This window comes from Choloepus didactylus, chromosome 4 (assembly GCF_015220235.1).
Source record: "Choloepus didactylus isolate mChoDid1 chromosome 4, mChoDid1.pri, whole genome shotgun sequence".
Taxonomy (NCBI): Eukaryota; Metazoa; Chordata; class Mammalia; order Pilosa; family Megalonychidae; genus Choloepus; species Choloepus didactylus.
In genome coordinates, this window is record NC_051310.1 from 7,558,833 (window position 1) to 7,580,149 (window position 21,317).

Below are 21,317 nucleotides of genomic sequence, written 5' to 3' on the forward strand. Positions count from 1 at the left end.
GAGTCTTGACTCTGCAATGGCCTGGCTGAGGCCGTGGCCTTGGCTTCCTCCCCCAGGGAACCGGGGAACTCAGAACCCACCTGCTGGGAGGACTCCAAGTTGCTGGGGAGCCGACCCTCCAGGCGCTGGCTGTGCCTCTGGAGTGCCGAGGCTTGATGCCCGCCGGCCCTTTCAGCTGGACAGTGAGGAGGCGGGAGAAGGTGGTGCCGTCCTGTGGGTGCAGACGCAGCCACACAGACTGCATGGGGTGGGGGTCTGGGATGTGTGTGTGTGTGGGGGGGTGGTAAACCTCAGAGACAGCTGCAGAGGGGGTGCATAGGGTCAGGGGGTTCAAGTGGGGCAGGCTGGGGAGCAGTGCAGGACGGAGGGACAGCGGCATTTGGGGTGGCTGCGGGAAGGGACTGCACAGGTGAGGGGAGGCTTTACCCAGCATGCTGTTCTCAGGGTGGGCAGGGGGCTCTGGGGCCCCCTCAGGCAGGGAACTGAAAATGGAGGGTATGTGTGTGGGGTTGGCTTGATGAGCTCCTGCTGGGTGCCCAGGTGGACGGGTAAGGGGCTGGGGGAGCAGGCGGATCCCCCACTCTGCAAGGAATCTGCAGTTGCAGGAAGTGTCCTGGGGGCTGCCCCCTGCCCGGGGCTGGGCTGTGACTACGTGTGCGGGTCCCTTGTCCCACCTGCGCTGGGAGACAGAGAGGCTGGGGACCCTAACACGTGTTTCCTCCATCCCCAGAACCACCCCAGGCCCCACCTGGACTGAGCAGGTAACTTTCTCCCTGAGCTTCAGTGTCCCCATCTGCTCCATGGGACAGTCCCTTGGAGCTGTCACTGAGGACGTGGCAAGGCCTGAACGAGATGGCCATGTGAAGGGTCTTCCTGGGGGCGTGTGCCCCAGGTGGAGGTGGGGGGAGGGCAGTTTGTTCTCGCTGCACAAAATGCTGAAGGAGAAATCAGGGCAGGTTCTTTCCCTTGGCTGGGCCCAGGAGACACGGCCGCGTATTCACTGCCCCCCGGCCACCCCTGGGCCCTGGGGGGAGAAGGGGCGGCTTTTCCACCCCCCCATCCCTAACCCCTGTGAGCATCGCAGCCCTGCCGGTCGCCTCCTCCAGCCAGGTCAGGTGGGGGCAGGGGGGCAGCGGTTCTGCCAGGCAGGCAGTGGGTGCTGGCAGGTGTGGAGGCTCAGCCTGCAGGCACCAGGCTGCCCCTAGAGAGGGCCATCTGGGGGTCAGCGGCCCCTGACCCTCTCAAACCACAGCTCTCCTGGAAACCTGTCACTCTGCTGGAATCCCTACCTGCAGCCTACCCAGGGGCATGCTGTTACACATAACATGGGGACAGGCTCCAGCTAACACCGGGGCCCTTCCAGTCACCTGGGGCAGACGGTTGTCTTCCAGGCTGGCATGGTCTGGCTGGCATTTCCAGGGCATCTGTGGCCTAGCAGCTCCCAGAGCTGTGCCAACCCTTCAGGAGATCGGTCTCAGCATTTCCCCCATTTTACAGATGAGAAAACTGAGGTCAGAGCGCCGTGACCCGGTTCGGCCATTCATTCATGCAGTCAACACACATTTATTGAGCATCGCCTCTGTGCCCAGCCTCTGGCTGGCACGGAGGACTCAGAAAAGAATCACACAGGGACCACGCCCTCCGGGCTGTCACAGCCTGCAGGGTGGACGGTCACGTCAATGGACACTCACAATACAGTGTGGTCAGTGCGGCATTAGAGGTAGCCTGGGTGACCAAGGGAGCACGGACGAAGAGCCCCTGGCCCGGGCAGGGGCGACAGGGGTGGGGGCTTCCTGGAGGAGGTGACACCTGAAGAGGGCTTGAGGGAGTGAGCAAGAGTTAGGGTATCTCAGCAGAGGGGGTGGTGTGGGCAAAGGTTCAGGGTGGCGGTGGGTGTGGGGAAGGGCGCAGAGTGGGCAGGCGGCGGGGGCGACGCAGGCGGTGGAGGAAGGGGGCAGGTGGCCGGGCCGAGGGGTCCCCCCCGTCAGGCCAGGCCTCAGCAGGGTGGCGGTGGGGGCACGGGCGGCCGGCCGCGGGGCCGCAGGGTGCAGACCACCGGGTCCAGCGGCTTGAGCGTGGCCTGCTCCTGCAGCCCGAAGCGCTGCCCGGGCACCAGGTGGAACTCCAGCCTCTGCAGCAGCTTGGCCATGACCACCTTCACCTCCATCTGGGTGCGGGGGGCAGCCGGAACGCGGGCGGAGCAGAGGGCAGGTGGCACCAGGGAGTCAACCGGCGGCTGAGCCACAGGTCACCGCTCCCAGCCTCCACGGGGAGCATGGCCAGGCCCAGGGGCCTCCCCACCCAGGGGGTCCCAGGGCACGGGCTCAGCCACCACCCCACGGTCCCTTCTGTTCCAGTGGCCCCTGGGACGGACAGAAAACCCAGCCCTGCCCCTCCTACCTGAGCGAACTGCTGGCCAATGCAGGAGCGGGGCCCCAGGGAGAAGGGGAAGTAGGTGAACCGAGGCCTGTGGGGAGACAGGGGTCAGGGGGCCTCCTCCCCGCATGGCTGGCAGTGCCTGGCGCAGGGGTCCTCAGCCCCAGGACGACAGGATCGACAAACCATCCCTCCCTGGAGCCACAGGATCTCACTGGGTCTCCTGATGACCCTTCTGGAAGGAGCTGTCATCACCCCCGTCTCAGGCTCAGATTACAGAGACTCACCCGGGGTCCTGTGTCACTGACCGGTTTGCTCCGTCACGCGTCCGGTTCTGGGCAGAGCCTGGGTGGGAGCCTGTCCCCGCGTCCCCTCTCCCCACCCCTGCTGCACTAAGTTATTACATATACTTCCCAGAATAAGGTCCTGGTTGAGCACAGGCTTTAGCACCAGGCTGAGCTGAGTTCAAATCCCGCAGTGCCCCTTTCTGCCTGTGACCCCTTGGGCAAGTGAACTAACTTCTGACCTGTGATTTCCTCCCCCCAAAAATGGGGATCTGTGAAGGCACAGTGGGGATGGGTGGAGGGTGGGCAGTGGGCGCAGGTGGCTCAGACCTGAGGTGGTCATGGCCGTCCCTCTCCCACCGGGCTCCGTGTGTGGGCAGCTCGAGGAGGGACTTACTTGGGTGCCCCAGGGCTGAAGCGATCCGGGTTGAAAGTCAGCGGGTCCTCAAAGTACGTGTCCATCCGCCCCATGACGTAGGTGCTGAACTGCCGGGCAGAGAACCCACTGGTCTCTGCTGCCAACAGTCAGTCCCCCCGTGCCTCCCCCAACCATGGGGATGACAGAGCAGCTGCCCTGTCCCCGCTCCACTCCACCCACCCATCTGGGCAAGAGTGGGATCCGCTGGCCCCTGGAAGCTAGGGGGTGGCCCAATGTAGGGCTGGCTGGCCGGGTGTCCGTACCGTCTAAGCTTAGTGCAGCCTGTGGGGGGCTGCGCTGCCCCTATTTTCCAGACGAGGACACTGAGGCTCAGAGAGAGATTCAATGATGGCCGGAGGTCACCTGGCAAGTAAGTGGCCAAACGGGGATGCACACACAGGTCTGACTCCACGAGGCCACTGTCTCTGGGTTGTTGTTCAACACGAGGCTCGCTTCAGTGGGCTGGGGTGGGGTGGGGGAGCTGCAGGCCCCCCCAGCCTGTCTCCTGTAGGCCATGGCGCCTCCCAGTGCCCTGGCTCCAAAGTCATACATCTGGCCTTGGAGAAGCAACCTGCCCCCGTTTGGGCCCTGGGTGCTGGCCCCAGGCTCTCTCGCCCTTGCACAAATCATATACCTGAGCCCACTCCATGCCCGGTGCCCTGTGCCAAGAGTCCAGGGCAGCCAGGGTGGAGGGCGAGCCTGGGGCTGAGCTCTAAGCCAGAGGCGGGGGTGGAGTGAGGTCAGCAAAGGGCATCTGACTGGGCACCAGGGATTTTTACTTATTGGTTCTTCTCAGTAAGCAGTGGCTGAGGGACCATCATCCCCCAAGTTACGGGGATAAATCGAGGCCCAGGGAATGACTCGGCGAACAGGAGCAGGGCTGGGCTGGGAACCTGGGCCTGTCCACTCAGAGCCCACGCAGTGGTGCCACTGGGTGGACAGTCAGCCGCGGGGACTCGCTCTGCCTGCTGGAAGGGAATTCCAAAGAGGTGGCCATCGAGGCAGAGCGGCCTTGGTACACGGATGAAAACAAGAGGATGAGTGGAAGGGTGTGAAGGGCCGCGTGGATGAAATGTGGGTGCAGGCAGGGGAGGTGAGGCTGAGCCCTGGAAAAGGATGGGCTCCCCAACAGATGGGGCTGGAGACACACGGTAACCCACATGTGAAGACAAAAGCGAATCCCTACCTCACACCACACACAGAATCAATTCTAGGGAGACAAGAACTGAACTTCCAAAAGAAAAATGGAGATTTTTAGAAGAAAAATGTAAGTGACACCCTTCAAACCTAACGATAGAGATTTCTTAAATAAGATGAAAGAACTGACCATTAAAAACTTAAGAACTTCAGATCATCACAATCACCGATCTGAAGACATTTGCCGCACATATAACTGACAAAGGATTAATATATGAATTTTTATAAAGTCCTATATATCGAGAAGGAAAGATAAATAACCCAAGAAGGATGGGAAATGAACAAACGTCTCACACACGGGGCAAAGCAGATGAAGGAACATGGGGTGTCTCCCACGATCAGGGAAGCACAAAGGCCACGGTGACATTCGATTTTGCACCGATTTAATTGATATAAATTAAGAGCTCTGACACACTGAGTGTGCAGAGGATGAGCAACAAGCAGCGGGTCGGCGCAGCTGCTTTGGAAACCGTCTAGTCTGTAAAGTGGCACGTTCGTTTGTCCTATGGCCCTGCCAACCCCCTCCTGGTCCAGGCCCAGGCCTGCCCATGTGCACCAGGACGCATGGACAGACACGCTCTCGGTAGCCCAGTGTTCACGGAGGCCTCCCAGATGCTCGTGGTCCCCAGGGTGGGCAGTGATGGGGGAGGAGGGGCACGACAGAACATCATGGAGCAGTGGAGAGGGACACCCACCCGCCCGTGTGAAACCTCCACACACCTCAGGCATCGTTACTCTGAGTCAAAGAGCAAGTCTTAGATGGTGTTATTGTGTTAATACACACCCGGGGCAGAGCTGACAAGGAAAAGGGAGGGAATGGCAAACACAAAGTTAGGACAGCGATTACTTCCTGGGGGAGAGCAGGGGGATGGGGCAGGGGCAGGTGTAGGTCCCTCATTATAGTCTGGTTTGGGAGTGGGGTGGTGAGTTTAGGAGTTTATGAATAAGTGCATGTCTGAATGAATGAATAAATGAATGGATAAGGAAACATATAACATTTAAAAGAGCACTAGGGTGCGGGTCAGACACCGGGGAGAAGACACTGTGGAGCGAGCACAGAGAAGGAAACAGGAGACAGGTAGGTCAGCTGCGAAACTGGCTGTGTGACCTCAGGACAGTGACCTAACATCTCTGAGCCTCAGTGTCCTCAGCTGTTAATGGGGTCCCTCCCCTCCAGAAGGATCCCCCGTAAGCTCACACAGGCCAGTGGGAAGCAGGAAGAGGTCTCGGATGAGGCCCACGGCGGCCTGTCAAGCCCTGTGCAGTGACGATCACCAAGCTCAGACCTCCCCGACCTCAGCAAGGGACCCCCACATCGGCCACGCAGGGGCAGCCGGGCCCACCCACCCTGGGGTCCCCAGGGAGCCCACACACCAGCAGCGGGGTGTTGCCAGGAACCCTGACCCCGTCAATCAGGGTCTCCTCCTCCAGCCGGCGAAAAGTGCCCCATGCGGGGGGGTACAGCCGCAGTGACTCCTTGAGGACCTGCGGAACCCATGGGGGGACAGGCAGCAGTGAGTGACCTCGGGAGCCCCTTCTGCTCTGCGGGGTGCCCGGGACCCCCACTCCCGCTCCCATTCACAGGACTGAATGCACCCCAGATAGTCTGCCTACGTCCCAGTCTGAGTCCCAGATCCACCCCAGGACCCCCCTTAAGACAAATGGGGAAACTGAGGCCCAGAAGGTGAAGGGAGCTGTTCAAGGCCATAGCGCAGAGCTGGGATGGGGACCCAGGCCTCCCTCTGAGTTCCTGCCACCCCTGAGAACCACAGGGGGACGAGCCGTGCCCCCAACAGGACCAGGCTAAGCCTCCTGCCACACGTGGCTGGCAGGGAGATAGGGTGCTGAGCCTGGCTCCCTGGGGTGGCTGAGAGCTGGTGGAGCCCAGGCCTGGCTGGAAATGCAGTACAGCCACATTTACCGAAGGGCGGGTTTCCAAACTGGGCTGCCTAATTGGACCCGCCAGTGCGGGGCTTACCCATGCCGTGCCTAGTTCCCATCCCACCCCACCCCACCCCTCTGCAGTTCTGACGTCAGGGGCCTGGAGATGGCCTGGGAATCGGGAAATTCGAAGTCTCCTGGGTGTGTATCATGTGCAGCCAACTGTGAGGACCACAATGCTAAAGGGGGACCTCAGGGTCCTGCCCTCTGCCCAGAAGCTTCTCTCCTGCACCCCACACCTGGGAGAGGTACTGCAGACGCCCCAGGTCCTCGCAGTCGAGGCGCCGCTTGGAGCCGATGACCTCGTCCACCTCAGCCTGCAGCCTGTGGGTGAAGACAGAGCAGTCAGTCTCCAAGGAAGTTTGTCCCACGTTGGTTTTCAGAATGGGGGATGGACAGAATGGGAGAAAATAGCTGCAAATCATGTATCAGATAAGGGTTTATTATCCAGAGTGTACAAAGGAAAAAAACAATTGAAAAATGGACAGAGACTTGAATAGACATTCTTCAAAGAAGATAAACAAATGGCCAATAAAAACATGAAAAGATGCTCAACATCATTAGCCATTAGGGAAATGCAAATCAAAACCACAGTGAGATACTGCTTCCTACACATCAGGATGGCTATCATTTAAAACAGAACAAAACAAACAGAAAATAGCAAGTGTTGGTGAGGATGTGGAGAAACCAGCACCCTTGAGCATTGCTGGTAGAAGGTAAAATGGTGCAGCGATTGTGGAAAGCAGTAGGCTGGTTCCTCAAAAAGGTAAACATAGAATTGATGTATAGCCCAGAAATTCTACTCCTAGGTACACACCCCACATATTTGAAAGCAGGGACTTGGATATTTCTAGACAAATGTTAATTACAGTATTATTCATTCTGGTCAAAAGGTGGAAACAACCCATGTACCCATCAACTGATGAATGGATAAACAAAATGTGGTATACACACAAAATGGAATATTATTCAACCGTAAAAAGGAATGAAATTCTGCTGCATGCAACAACAGGGATGAACCTTGCAGACATCACACTGAGTGAAATAAGCCAGACACAAAAGGACAAACGCTGTATGAGCTCACCTATGTGAAATAATTAGAATGTGCAAACTCATAGAGTCAGAAACTAGAATACAGGTTACCAGGGGCCAAGGTAGGGGTAGGGAATGGGGAGTTAATGCTTAAATTGTACAAAGTTTCTATTTGGGGTGATGGGAAAGTTTTGGAAATGGATGGTGGTGATGAAAGCACAACTCTGTGAATGTATTAACAGCACCGAATTATAGAAGGGGAAGTGGTTAAAAGGGGAAAGGTTAGGTTGTATACATGTTACTAGAATAAAAATGTTTTTAAAAAACAGGACTATACAACACAAACTGCATATCCTATTGTAAACCAAGGACTATAGTTAATAACACAATTACAATGACATTCTTTTATCAGTTGTAACAAGTATTGCACAGTGTTAATAACAGGAGGGGGATATGGGAACTCTGTATTTTCTGCATGATTTTTCTGCAAACTTACAACTTCTCTAATTAAAAGAAAACCACATTATGCTAAGTGAAGTAAGCCAGACACAAAGGGACAGATATTGTATGATTCTACTTATATGAAATATCTAGAATAAGCAAATTCATGGAGACAGAAAGTAGACTGGACGTTACTAGGAATGGGGGGCGGGGGCAGGAGGAAGAAGGGGGGGGTTCTTGCCTAATGAGTGTATCATTTCTGTTTGGGGCGATGGAAAACTTTTGGTAATGGATGGTGGTCCTCATAGCACAAGATTGTGAATGTCATGAACTGTACACTTAAAAACAGCTAAAATAGGAAATGTATGTCATACGTATGTTACCACAATAAAATATTTTTTAGAAAAGGGGGGAGGGATGGAAGGAAGTGTGAAGCATGAGGTGTGGGGTTTCCCATTTACAAACACTGCCCTGCCCTATGGTTAAAAACACACCCAGCTCCCGCCACTTCCAAAACAAAACGCCCAAGCAATTTGGAAATACGTCCCCGGGGCCTGAGACCATTTCCCCTTTGTGTTGTGCTTGCCACTTGAATCTGCTGTGGGAAATAAAACCTACCAGAGAACAAGGCCTGTGCGTGAAGACGCCCTTCGCGGCCTGATTTAGGGCCGCCGACAGCTGCAGACAGCAGCAGGTGTGGTGCAAGGCCGCTGGCTAAGCCAGCTTTAGGACAAGCGCTGGTTAGAACAATACACAGCATCAAAAGTGGACTCGGGAAGGGGTGACCACAACGTGGGGTGCTGTGGTGAATACAGCCCCCTGTGAATAAAAGCCAGCGAGGCAACCAGACGACAAAAACTACACCAAAGACGTGGATAGACAAAAAGGTGGTGAACAAAGAGATCCAGGAGTTAATAGTGAATTGTCTCCGGGACGGCGGGGCGCCATGGGTTGGGTTTTTTAATTATTATTATTTTAACTTTTCTGCTTTTTCCTATTTTTTAATATAGTGCATATTACTAATATATTTTAAAAATCAAGAAACGAGTGTAGATTCTTAAGCGTTCCTTCCAGTCCATTTGTTTGTGCTCAGGATGACTAACCACTGCAATCGAAGGCCTTTGCCCACCTCCCCAGGCTCCCGTCCCTCAGGCCTGTGTGTGCGCACGGGGCTTTCACATCTGGCTCGGTGGGCGTGAGTAACAGTCCTCGGGGGAAACTGCTCTCCGTGCATTTTGTATTTAAGGAAACGAACAGCCGGCCCAGCTTAAATGCCCCTCCCAGGGCTGGCCTCATCCGTCCTCCTGGCAGAGGCAGCTCTCCCTCGGCACATTGCTTGGAATTCTGCTCAGTGCTCAGTGTCAGCCTCCGGCCAGGCCCTACGGACAGGTGGGGACGGACAGAGCCACGAGCACTCCCTGCCCTCTGGGAGCTTCCGGTCTCACGGCTGAAAGAGACGTGGAGCAAACGGTCCCAGAAGAGATAAGCTCGTGAGCTGGGATGAGGCCAGGAGGGACAGGCACAGGGTGGCAACTTCAGGGGTCAGAGGTAGCTTTTCTGGAGGAGGAGGAGGCAGTGGCACGGTTCTCCAGAAGGGCAGGGAGAAGCATGTCCAGAAGAGGAAGCAGCACGTGCCAAGGCCCCAGTGTGGAGGGGAGCAGGGCACGTTTGAGGAGGCTCGGCCGTGGGGGGCATGTCAGGTGGCCCCCTGGACACACGACCTCAGATAACCCCTTTGCCAGCCTGCAGGGCAGCCCCCTTACCTGGCCACGATCTCGGGCTGGCGTGACAGCTCCATCACCGTGAAGGCCAGGTGGTTGGCTGAGGTCTCGTGGCCTGTGGGAAAGGAGGAGGAGGAGGGCAGCTCCAGCAGGGGCCGGGGGCTGCCGCTGGGACCCCAGGACCCTCCTGGCAGGGCAGGCCTCCACATCCAGCCCGAGGACATCTGGGTGTGAAGGACACGGGCCTCCCCGCTGCAGTGTGGTCAAGTGGGTGGCGTTTGCTCCCTGTGCTTCCAGCTTCACGTGGAAACGTCTTGTCCTCAGCCCATCCTCTTTACCCTGGCCTGGGAGGGTCAGTCACCCTGTTTGTGAAAGAGAACACTGGGCCGGAGGGGATTGTGACTCTCTGGGGTCACATGACAAGAAGAGCAGAGCTGCCATGTAAATCAAGGCTTTGAACCAGGGCCCCCCAGGCGGCTGAGGTGGGGTGCAGACACCTCCAGTCCCCGCAGGGCCCAGGGCGGCTGCCCCCAGTGGGGTATTTGGGGGCAGGTCCAGGAGGGCGGGTTTTGATTTCTGGCAGGTCAAGTGCATAGACGTGAAATCCTCTAACTTGGTGCAAGTGGCATAAAGGGTACAGCTTCTGGAGCCTCGGCCGGCCTGCTCTAAGGTGAGAGGGTCTCACCTCAGAGCAGGTAGGTGCTGGGGTTCCCGTGGGTGGGTGAGCAGACGCAGCCGGACATCCTGGCCCCGACCTGGCTCTGCACCTCAGCTGTGGCTCCCGTGGGGAGCTTCCCCCTTGGGCCTCAGTTTCCACACGAGGAAACAGAAGGCGAGCTGCAGCCCTCCTGCCCTCCTGCCGGCACCCTCACAGGGCTCGGGGTGGGCTGGAAGGACGTGAGGCCTGATCAAATTCTCACCGGAGTGTTAGGGCTGGCTGGGCGCTTGGAGCATATCTCAGGGCCCCCATTCGACAGATAAGGAGACTGAGGCCCTGGCCACAGAGCTGGGCTATGGGGGACCCACACCCAGGGGCCTGGACTCCTGGCTCGCAGGCCACACCCGCCCCTCACCGAGGACCCCCCGGCCTGTGCAGACAACGGCACCCTCAGGTCTTGCTCCAACCCTCCTGGAGCATCTGCTTCTCCCCACCTGGGGGCCCTGCCCCGGACACCTGGCAGACACCTCGGCCCTCCCACCCTCTTGCAGGAAAGGCAGGTGTGATGGGTTGAGGTGCCCCCCCCATATCTGTTCACACCCTAACCCCTGCCCCGTCAACATGACCTTATTTGGAAATAGATGAGGATTAGGACATCAGGGTGTGATGTGACACTGGTGTCCCTATAAGCACAGGCAATGTGGGTGCATGGACGGACATGAGAGAAGAAGGCCAGGAGAAGTGGCGGCAGAGTTTGGGGTGATGCACCCACAAGCCAGGGAGCACCCAGGATGCCCAGCAGCCACCGGAAGCTGGGAGAGGCGAGGAAGACTTCCCCCTTCCCCACCCCAGGTGTCAGGGGCACCCCAGCCCGGCTGACACCCGGGTTTGGACCTCTAACCTCCAGGACCGTGAGACAACACGTCTGTCGCTTTAAGCCCCCCAATCTGTGGCATGTTGTCACAGCAGCCCCAGGAAACTAAGGCAGCAGGCTCGCGTGCTTCCTCCTCGGGAAACCCACTGCCCAGCAAGGCTCCCAGTCACTATCTGTCTGTCTGTCTGTCTGTGCCTCATCTTGTTTGCCCTCATTCGGTTCATCAGGCCCTGGGAATACAGGCCGCAAAACAGCGTCACCCCTCATGCACGGAGCAGGTGGTCTAGCGGGGAAGACAGACCCCATCAAATGACCCCGGATAAATCCACAGTGTAACACTGCAGACGCCTGGGGAAGAGGTCCGGGTGCCCCCATGAGCGTCTTGCTGCATCTGGGCGACCACAGAAGGCTTCCCTGAGATGGGCATCCAGGGGTGGGTGTGAAGGGCAAGGAGGAGTTTTCTAGGTGAGAAGTGGCGTGCAGGAAATAATTTCTGAGGAAATGACTGAAAGATAAAGCTGGGAAGTTGTTCAGCCCACCTTTTTGTGTTAGACTGATGGAGGTCTCCCCAAAATTTTGAGTGAGGGGGACCCTGAATTCACACACCAGGCTCTCCGGGGCCCGAAGAGGCAGCTTCACAAATCCCCACAATTGCTCGGCTCCAAGAGCACCTCCCGGATCCCCCCCAGGCTGCGAGGACACCTGCTTTCCCCTCCCGCGCTCAGGCAGCTGGAAAACCTCTCAGGCTCAGGGAAAGCATTTCTGCAAATCTCTGCACCACCGGAGCTACAAACCGGCAATGAAGAAGGTGACAAAGTTGTCCAGCAGAATCTCCTCGTCCTGGGCCCCCTCCTCAGCTGAAAGACAAAGGAGGGTCTCGGTTCCCCGGCAGCGGACGTCTGTGACTCTCCGAACCCCTCGCTCCCTTTCCCGGCCTCACAAAATAACCAAATGTCTGTCCCCACCCCGAGCCAGGCGGAGACGGCTGCAGTCAGCCGTGGCCAGTGACCCCGACGGGGAGCCCCCCGTGCCCGCCACAGCCCCCGAGGGAGACGGCGCACCTTTGAGGATCTGCGTGAGGATGTCCGCGGGGACGGCCTCCCCCCTCTTCAGGGCCTCGCGGCGCCGCTGGACCCAGTCCTTGCCCACCTGGCGCAGGAAGCGGATGCTCTCGCGGACCTCGCGCAGCTGCTTCCTCCTCCCTGGTAGAAACTAGACGGGGGTCCAGGCAAGATGGCGGACCGGCCACGTCCCCTCTCCCCTCTCCCCCAACCCCAAAGTGACTTCAGAAATCCACAGCAGTTGGGCAAGGTGGGAGGTCAGAGCAATGAGAGAAAAGTCTAGAAGAGATAAAGTAGACAGGGAGACTAGATGGAGACGGCCAACTGAGCCCAAGCATCACCAGCCTCCCCTTCCTACACCAAATCCCTAGAAATTATGGGGGAAATGCCTTCAGAAATCTCCACAGAACACTGGAACATAAGAAGGGACCCTGAAGGATGGAAGCAGTTAGAATTCTGTCAAAAGAGGAAACCTCAGCTAGAGGGAAGTGAAGTGGAATCAACTGCCAAAAGGAGAGGGTGGCACCAAGGGGCTGCAGGCCCAGGGGCTGAAGTCCCAGGGAAGAGGAGGGGGCCCTGGGCATCTGTCTGGAGATCAACTCAGGCGCCACCTTCCCCCCTTCTTCCTTCTTCATGCCTGGAACAAGGAGGTGAAAGCTGGAGCTGTGGCAGCTATTTTATGATAATGAGGTGATAATGCTGAGGACCATGGGACAGAAAGATGAAATGCCAGGAACATCTGACATTGTGGAGCCATCCCAACCACCCCAGATTACCCAGGGATCATTTTAAGTGAGAGATAGATTAACTCTTATTTTACTTAAGCATTTTGATTTGGTGTATCTGCACCAGGTGATGAACACAAATCCTAATTGATTCAGAGGGTGAATTAGGTCACTTCAGACATGCTAGATCTCAAAACCCTCCCTGGAAGAATCACTGGAGGAGGTGCTTCAGCAAATGAGGGCTGCACAGGCAATGGTGGCCGGGCCCCCCCGGGGGGAGGCTGAAGTAGTACCTTTGCCAGGGTGCTGCGGGAGGCGGTGATCCCTTCTAACATCACTCTCACTGCCTGGGGCAGTGGTTTCTGGGCATCCAGCAGCATGCTGGTCTCCATCCCAAAAGCTGCCTGGGGGATCGAGAAAAGCCCAGTCATGCCTCGGGCACAGGGGCCAGCAGGTCCCGGGAGGAGCGGGGCATCAGACAGCTGGAGACCAGGCCCTGGGCTAAGCATTTCTGGGCCTCATCTCATTGACTCCTTACAGTGGCCTGTGATACTTCCAACCCCAGGGGATGCTGTAAGGATTGAGTAGCACACAGTAGCTGCTCAATAAACCTTAGCTTCCTTCCTTAGCAAGATGCACTTCCCTGAAACACAACCTTCTATGTGCAGCTGCACGGCCAATTGTCTGAATAATGAGAGTGCTAACGAGGCGTCCTCACTCACTGCCCTCGCTCAGCCTTCTAATGGGGCCTGGGATTACCGGGGCCCCTGCAGCAGGTGGGGTGAAGAGCCCTGGGGGGGACGGTGGGGCAGGCTCAGGGCTCAGGGTCAGGCAGACCTGAGAGTGAGTCCTGGTTCTGCCGCTGACAGCCACAGGTCAGGCCTGCTCCTCTTGGGGTCTGCTTCTAGAAAATGAGTTCAGACCCCCAATCTCACACTAGGCTGTCTGGCATATTCAAGAACAGGAAATATATGGAGGACCCAGCACAGAGAAGGGCCTGTCGGCACGCAGGGGAGCGGGAGGAAAAGGACAGGGGAGCAGGAGGGAAGGCCCCCCACCCTGAGATGATCATCTGTCTGCCCATCACCTTGGCCAGGATGTCCATGGCGGTGCAGGTCAGCATGTCCTGCATGGACACGGGTGTCTGCCCATCCGCCTTGGCTTCCAGGATCTCCACCAGCTGCTCAGCCTTCTCGTTGAACGTCTCCATCAAGCTAACCAGGGAGCTGGGGAAATGGCAGAGCCATCAGCAGCCACCGGGGCCAGCCCCCTGCTGCGGGCTGTCCTGCTGCCCTCGGTCTCTGCAGGGAGGAGGCTGTACCCCTCGTGCAGATGGGGGTGCATGACCCAGCTCACCAGGCCCCTCCGGCTGTGCTAAGCCCTGGAGTCTGCACCATCCTCCTGCACTCACGATGCACGCTGTCCCTTTCACCTCGTCATAGTGAGTCCCCAGGTTCTCTGTCTGCTACTGCAGCCCCCTCAACTCTGACTCCCAGGGGACGGGGCAGTGTAGAAACTCCAGAAAATGGGGAAGGAAGGGACGAAAGAACCCTGGAGTTCCTGCAGTCCATGACAGAGCCACCCTGGGTCCCCTCCTACCTCTCTCCTTACCTGCCCCACCCAGGCCTCCCTCTGAGCAATCGCAGAGCCCAGCGCTACACGGAAACAGGCCCTCAGGTGCCACCTGCCGCTCCAAGCTCCCAGCCCACAGCACCCAACCCGGCACGTCTCCCAGGCACTGCGCTTGGAAAGAGGTACGGCGGGATGTGTGCCAACCTCATGGAAACGGTCACCCCGAGGGAGTGCACTACGTATTTCTGGAGTGCCCGAATTTTTACTAGAAGAGTGGGATTCTTTTGGAATTAAAAGTAATTTTGATGTTAACAATTTTAATATTACTATTATGGATTGAATTGTGTCCTGAAAATGACATGTTCAAGCCCTAACTCGGAGTCCATAAATGTGACCCCATCTGGAAACAGGGTCTTTGAAGATGTGGTTAATTAGGATGAGGCCAGGCAGGGGGAGGGCAGGCCCTTAATCCAGGACGACCGGGGTCCTTCCAGGAAGAGGAGACGTGGACAGTGAACAGGAGACAGGGAGAAAGACACATGTGGCGGAGGCAGAGGTTGGGTCTGGCCGTCCCGACTATGGGTCACCACAGGTGGGCACCCACCGGCCGCCAGGGGAGGCGAGGGACAAGGTCTCCCCTTGAAGAGGGAGCATGGCCCTCCGACCCCTGATCTCAGACTTGCAGCCTCCAGAACTGTGGGGCAAGACATTTCTGTTGCTTTAAGCCAACTAGCATGGGGGATTTTTGTTAGAGCCACGTGGGAAACTGAGACTGTCACTAACGATCTAATAAGGTTTAATGTAAGAGGCAGATGGGTGTTCTTTGTTCTACTCCTATTCTTGCAACATCCCTGTAAATTAGAAATTATTTCCAAATAAAACATTTTACAAGTCCATCATGGTTCTCAGTACTTTGCAAACCACACAGGGGCCCTGGCTCGTGTCCCGCTGGGCCGGCCCACCCTTCTCCCTCTTTTGACCACTCGTCCCCCTCTCGCCTCCCTCTTTTCAGCCCGGATGAGGCCCTCAGAGGAAGACCCCTCTCCCCAAGGCCACCCTATGCCGCGGCAGCTCCGCGCCCCCCTGACCCGCCCTGGCCCTCGCGGCCACCTCTGGCCACGCTCACCTTCGGCTGAAGGCCAGATCCATGACCCTCCGCTGCTTGTGCCAACGGTCGTAGTCACATTCCGACACCAAGCCGTGGCCAAAGAGCCTGCGGGAGACAAAGCACTTGACGCCCAAAGCAGGGAGTGGCCACTCGGAGGGTGCACGGTTCCCTTTGGGGGTGATGAAAATGCTCTGGTGCTGGAGAGCGGGCACGGGGGCACAGCCCTGTAAACGCACCGGATGCCACCGAAACACACTTGTTAAAATGGTTAAAGTGGCACATTTTATGTTATATGAATTTTACCATAATCCAAAAAAAAAAAAAAGAAAGAGACAGGGTGACACCATGCCCCAACCTCAGCCGCCATGCACCCCACCTGCCTTCCGAGGGGAAGGGGGAGCATGAAAGGGCTGATGACAAGAGTGGCAGGAACCACTTAAGGGGCACCTGCTTTGGGCTCAGCAGCTGGGGACATGGTGGGCCTTAATGTACGCCCCAACCTTCTGGGCCACGCAGACCCCCACTCCCAGCCGGAGAAGGTTTCCCACCCCCCACCCCCACCCCAATGCCTCACCTCTCTCCAAACACAGTCTGTATGGCACGGTACATCTTGAAGTCCTTGTTGTACTTGGTTGACATCAGGAACTTCTAAACATCCCCCCCCCCAAAAAAAACCCAACATGAGCTCATGCACCTGGGAAAGGCTGCAAAGGGATCAGCAGCCTTCTTGACTTTGTGAAATGTGCCCCAAACAATCACCATTTGCTGAGTGCCAGCTGGTGGGATGCTGTATTCAGACTCTCATTTAATCCTCAGCCATCCATTGAGGAAGTCCCACTTTCAAGGAATTTCATCCCGTTTTTCAGATGAGGCAAAGTGGGGCACAGAGGGGTGGAGTGATTTTTCTAGGGCCACACAGCTGGAGAGTGGTGCAGGTGCCTTTTCCAAAGCACGTGGGACCTCACACTGTGCCACTTTCCAAAACAGTGAGAAAAGGCACACACTGCTCTGAAACCAGAGAGAGAAGGGGAGAAGCCCAGAGGAATGGCTTCTGGGACATAGGAGAGACTCAGCACAATTTAGGGTCGTAAATGCCAACCCAAGAAGGCTTCCTTGAGGAAGAGTCAACTTGCCACACCAAGAACTGAATGGTAGCAAGAGTGGCAGCAGCTAACAGCTCTCGTGGTAGAACTGCCCAGTGGTTAGCAGCTTGGCTGTGGAGCCAGCTAGCTTGGATTTGAATCCGGGCTCAGAATCCTTGCTCCTTGTTGCTCTGTGAGTAACCCTGGGTGAGTTACTCACGTCCTCCTCCCCTCGGTTTCCTCATCTTGCCAGAAGGGCATGAGAAGAGAGGCTGCCTTGCTGTGGCTGAGTAAATTAGTTCTTCAAGGAAAGTGCCAGGAATAGTGCCTGGTACACAGCAGGTGCTCAATAATGCTGGGTGCACATCAGCATCCTGTATCTCATCTAACACCTCATCAATCCTAAGATGTGCATGCTATTTTTAGCTCATCTACAGATGAAGATGCAGATGTAAAATGGCCCAGGGCAGATGGTGGTGTAGGATTTGAATCCAGGCAATCTGACGTGCGGGCGAGGGGGAGAAAGCTATGATCCGGGCAGGGAATGGACATAAGGGGCCACAGGGTACATTTGGGGAGAGTTCATGGGGTGGGGCTGGAGAGGCTGGGGGGCCCAGCTCCCACGGGCCTGGGAGCATGGGAAAATAGTGGGGTGCTCTCTCCTTTATAAATTAACCAGGGGCTGCTGGTTCCAATGAGTTTAGTTCCTGGAGGCCTAATATTGGTTCTTCAGCTGAAAGGACACCCCCAAAGTGGCTGGCTTTGGGTCATGGGCCAAATTCTGGAAACACTCCTCTCCCCCCAAAAAATAACCCCCAACCCCAAACCCTGTCATCGGTAAACCAAGTTCTGTCACTCCCCCACCACAAGCCTGTTTCCTCTTCGGCCAAAAGAAATGACAGTGAGTGCCCATCATCAAGACACCTGAGCAGGGGTCTGGGAAAGCCCTAGCTAAACTGAACTGGAGACCTTCCCTCACCGCGGCGACACAGCTGCCCCAAGCAGGTCGCCCCCAGCTGGGTGTCCTGGGGCCGCGGGAGTGAGGGACGCGCTGAGAACACCCAGGAACTTGCTGCCACTGCACATGTCTCCGCTCACTTCTCTGCTCACGAAGCAGTAACTGCTAGAGACCCTATTTGCCTTCCTGCCATAAGCAACCAGAAAACTGGGTCAAATATATGAAATGCCTGTTTTCAGATACTGGACAATAGGCAGTGCAGGACTGTGAACCCCAAGAGACGGAAAAAAAAAGACGTGAGCCCTGTGGGGACCCCAGCTTTAGGTCTAGAGGCAATTTCGGGACAATAGCACCAAAGGAGAAAGTCAAACACCAGCCAGTGGCCTTGCAAGTAGAAAAGGCCCAGGGAGGCGGTGAGGAGGCCAAAATTGGCAGAACAGAGACCAGCAAGGGAGGAGCTGTGCAGAGAAAGAGCTCCTACGCAGAAATCTGAGGGGGTTGAAGATTGAATCGCATACCCCCTGTGGACACGTCCTTGGGCTTGGTCAGCATTCTGACATGCATGGACCCATTGCAAAGAGGATTTCGTCAAGATGTTACTTCAGTTAAGGTGTGACCCCATGGGTCAGGTTGGGGTTTAATCCGGATTACTGGAGACCTTTACAGTTAGAGTGAAAGTCAGACAGAGAGAAGCCAGGAGAGGTCACCATGAGCCTTTCCATGTGACAGAAAAGCCAAGGACCAAGGATCGCCGGCAGCCAGTCCCAGAACGCCACGGCCTTTGTGGAGAAAGCATCGCCTTGCCTAGCCTCAAAACCATGAACCGATAAATCCCCATTGTTCACGGCAACCCATTGATGGGATTTGTTTTAGCAGCCAGGAAACTAAAACAGAGAGCCCCTGAATCTTTGGATGAATGCCAATCGGTGCACTTGTAGGGTAAAACTCCACAAGACTGAGCGAAAAGCAACTTCCAGGGAAAGAAGAACTCCCGAGGAACTGCAGGATGAACAATTCTCAGGGCTTGCACAAGGCTACAGACACAGGGCTTCCGGCAGAGGCCCCAGGAGGGTCACTTCTTAGTAGTGGGGCTGAGGTAACTCCAGAGTAAATCTACTCTAGATCCACCCTAAAAAATAGCCTTAAAACAAGCCTTGAAAGGATCAAGCTGGTCTTAAGAACTTTACCGCTGTCAGAAAAAAAGATATAAAATAAAATCTGCCACTCAACAGTGTAAAATTCCATCGCCCAGTATCCAATAAAAAACCAGCAGACAAGTCAAAAATCAGGAAAATCTGACCCATAACCAGGCCTGGAAATAACAGAGATAATTGAATTAGCAGATAGGAATTTTAAAACACTTATTATAAATATTACAATAATTCAAAGGAAAATATGAGCATAAACTCATATATCCAAGAAGTTCAAAGAATCCTAAATAGGAATAACACAAATAGGATTAACACAAAAAAGTACACCAAGGGAGAGCACAATCAAATTGCTGAAACCATTTATAAAGAGAAAATCTTTAAAACAGACAGAGAAAAAGCCAGTGTGAATAGAGGAACAAAGATAAGAAAGCACACCAAGTTCTCACCATCAAAATTGCAGTGATGATGCTGTGAACAACTGATTGTGCACTTAGAAGGACTGTGTGTTGTGTGAGTGTATCTCAATGAAATTGCATTTAAAAAAATAAAACATAATAAAAGAATGCAAGCCAGGGGATAAAGGAATGATATTGTTAAAGTGCTGAAAGAAAAAAATCTAAAATCCAAAAATCAACCTGAAATTCTATATCCAATGAAAATATTTTTAAACAATTGCATGATAAAGAATTTTTAAGACTAACGAAAGCTGAGAGAATTTGCCACCAGCAGACCTGCCCTGTAAGAAACTTTAAAGGAAGTTCTTCAGGGAGAATAAAAATCATACCAGATGGGATCTAGGAACTACACACCACATACAGATACATACACACACACACACACACACATACACACTGAAAAGTGCCAGAAATGGTAAACATATGGGTAAATAGAAAAGATATTTTAGTCTATTTTAATACCTTTAAATATAATTGGCTCACTTAGAGCAAAGATAATAACTATGTATTGTGGGGTTTATAGCATAAGTAAAAGTAAAGTGTATGGGGACAATAGCACAAAGGATAGAAAAAGAGGAATAGAACTATAGTGCTGTGACAGTCTTACATGGTGTGCCGGTTTGAGTGTGTTGTGTCCCCCAAATGCCATTGTCTTTGTGGTCTTGTGTGGGGCAGGCGTTCTGGTGATGGTTGGATTTGCTTGGAATGTGCCCCACCCAGCTGTGGGTAATGAGATGTTCCCATGGAGGCGTGGCCCCACCCATTCGGGGTGGGCCTTGATCGGTGGAGCTGTATAAATGAGCTGACTCAAAGAGGAAAGAGAGTGCGGCTGGGAGTGATGTTTTGAAGAGAAGCAAGCTTGCTAGAAAGGAAAGTCCTGGGAGAAAGCCGTTTTGAGGCCAGAGCTTTGGAGCAGATGCCAGCTGCCTTCCTAGCTAGCAGAGGTTTTCCGGATGCCATTGGCCATCCTCCGGTGAAGGTACCCGATTGCTGAGGTGTTACCTTGGATGCTTTGTGGCCTTAAGACTGTAACTGTGTAGTGAAATAAACCCCCGTTTTATAAAAGCCTATCCGTCTCTGGTGTTTTGCATTCTGCAGCATTAGCAAACTAGAACACATGGTATAGTATTATTTGAAGATAGATCAGAATAAGCTAAAAACCATATTATAATTGCTGGGAACCACCAAGAGAGAAAGGGTTTTAATAAGCCAATGGTGGAGATAAATGAAATACTAAAAAATAATACAAAAGAAGTCAGGGAAGGGGAAAAAGGGAACAAAGACCAGATGGCACAAATAGGAAACAACTAGCAGCAGCATAGATTTAAACCCAACCATATCAATAATTACATTAAATGTAAATGATCTAAGCATTCCAATTAAAAGGCAGAGATAGTCAGACTGGATAAAATAGCAAGAGCCAACTATCTGCTATCTATAAGAAATCTGCTTTAAATACAAAAACAGATAGATTAAACAGATAGATTAAAATCAAAAGGATGAAAAATATATCCATGCAAACACCAAACATAAGAAAGCTTTAGTGGCCATATTAATATCAGACAAAATACACTTCAAAATAAGGAATATTAACAGAGATAAAAGGAACATTTTATAAAGATAAAAGAGACAATTCATCATGAAGACATAACCATCCTAAATGCATTCACAACTAATAACAAAGCTTTAAAATACATGAAAAATACAAGACTGCCAGAATTAAAAGGAGAAATGGACAAATCTGTGATTATGGTTGGATGGTTCAACACCCCTATACAGTAACTGACAGAAAAAGTAGACAGAAAATTAGTAAGAATTTGGAAGACTTAAATTATACTATGAAACAATTTTACCTAACGACATTTCTAAAATATTCAACATTCAACATTTGCAGAATATACTTTCTTTTCAAGTGCTCATGAACATTCACCAAGATAAACTATATGCTGGGCCAAAACAAGTCTCAATAAATTCAAAAGGATTCAAATCATGAAGAGTATTTTCTCTGGCCTCAAGAGAATTAAATTAGAAAACAGAACGATAACCTGGGAAAATCCCATAATATTTGGAGAATGAATAACACATATCTAAATAATCCATGGTTCAAAGAACAAATCACAAGGGAAATTAGGAAATATTTTGAATTGAATGAAAATGAAAGCACAACATATTAAAATTTGTGAGATGCAGCTAAAAGTGCTTAGAGGAAAATGTATAGCCTTAAATGCTTATATTAGAAAAGAAAACAAAAAGGTCTAAAATC

The 21,317-nt window shown here is 53.7% G+C and overlaps 1 protein-coding gene across 1 annotated transcript in view; it reads right to left on the reverse strand.

The window, feature by feature from the left end:
- Nucleotides 1-1,543: 1,543 nt before the first annotated feature.
- Nucleotides 1,544-21,317, reverse strand: part of LOC119533128 (cholesterol 24-hydroxylase) — a 30,357-nt gene continuing 10,583 nt past the window's right edge. The window contains exons 4-15 of the mRNA XM_037835242.1: nucleotides 15,983-16,056; nucleotides 15,427-15,513; nucleotides 13,816-13,954; nucleotides 13,022-13,132; nucleotides 12,004-12,154; nucleotides 11,737-11,799; nucleotides 9,453-9,525; nucleotides 6,456-6,540; nucleotides 5,650-5,760; nucleotides 3,058-3,146; nucleotides 2,401-2,467; nucleotides 1,544-2,167 (exon numbers count right to left, since the gene is read on the reverse strand). Coding sequence (XP_037691170.1) covers nucleotides 1,997-2,167; nucleotides 2,401-2,467; nucleotides 3,058-3,146; nucleotides 5,650-5,760; nucleotides 6,456-6,540; nucleotides 9,453-9,525; nucleotides 11,737-11,799; nucleotides 12,004-12,154; nucleotides 13,022-13,132; nucleotides 13,816-13,954; nucleotides 15,427-15,513; nucleotides 15,983-16,056 — 1,221 coding nt within the window. The 3' untranslated portion in view covers nucleotides 1,544-1,996. The remainder of the gene's footprint in view (nucleotides 2,168-2,400; nucleotides 2,468-3,057; nucleotides 3,147-5,649; nucleotides 5,761-6,455; nucleotides 6,541-9,452; nucleotides 9,526-11,736; nucleotides 11,800-12,003; nucleotides 12,155-13,021; nucleotides 13,133-13,815; nucleotides 13,955-15,426; nucleotides 15,514-15,982; nucleotides 16,057-21,317) is intronic.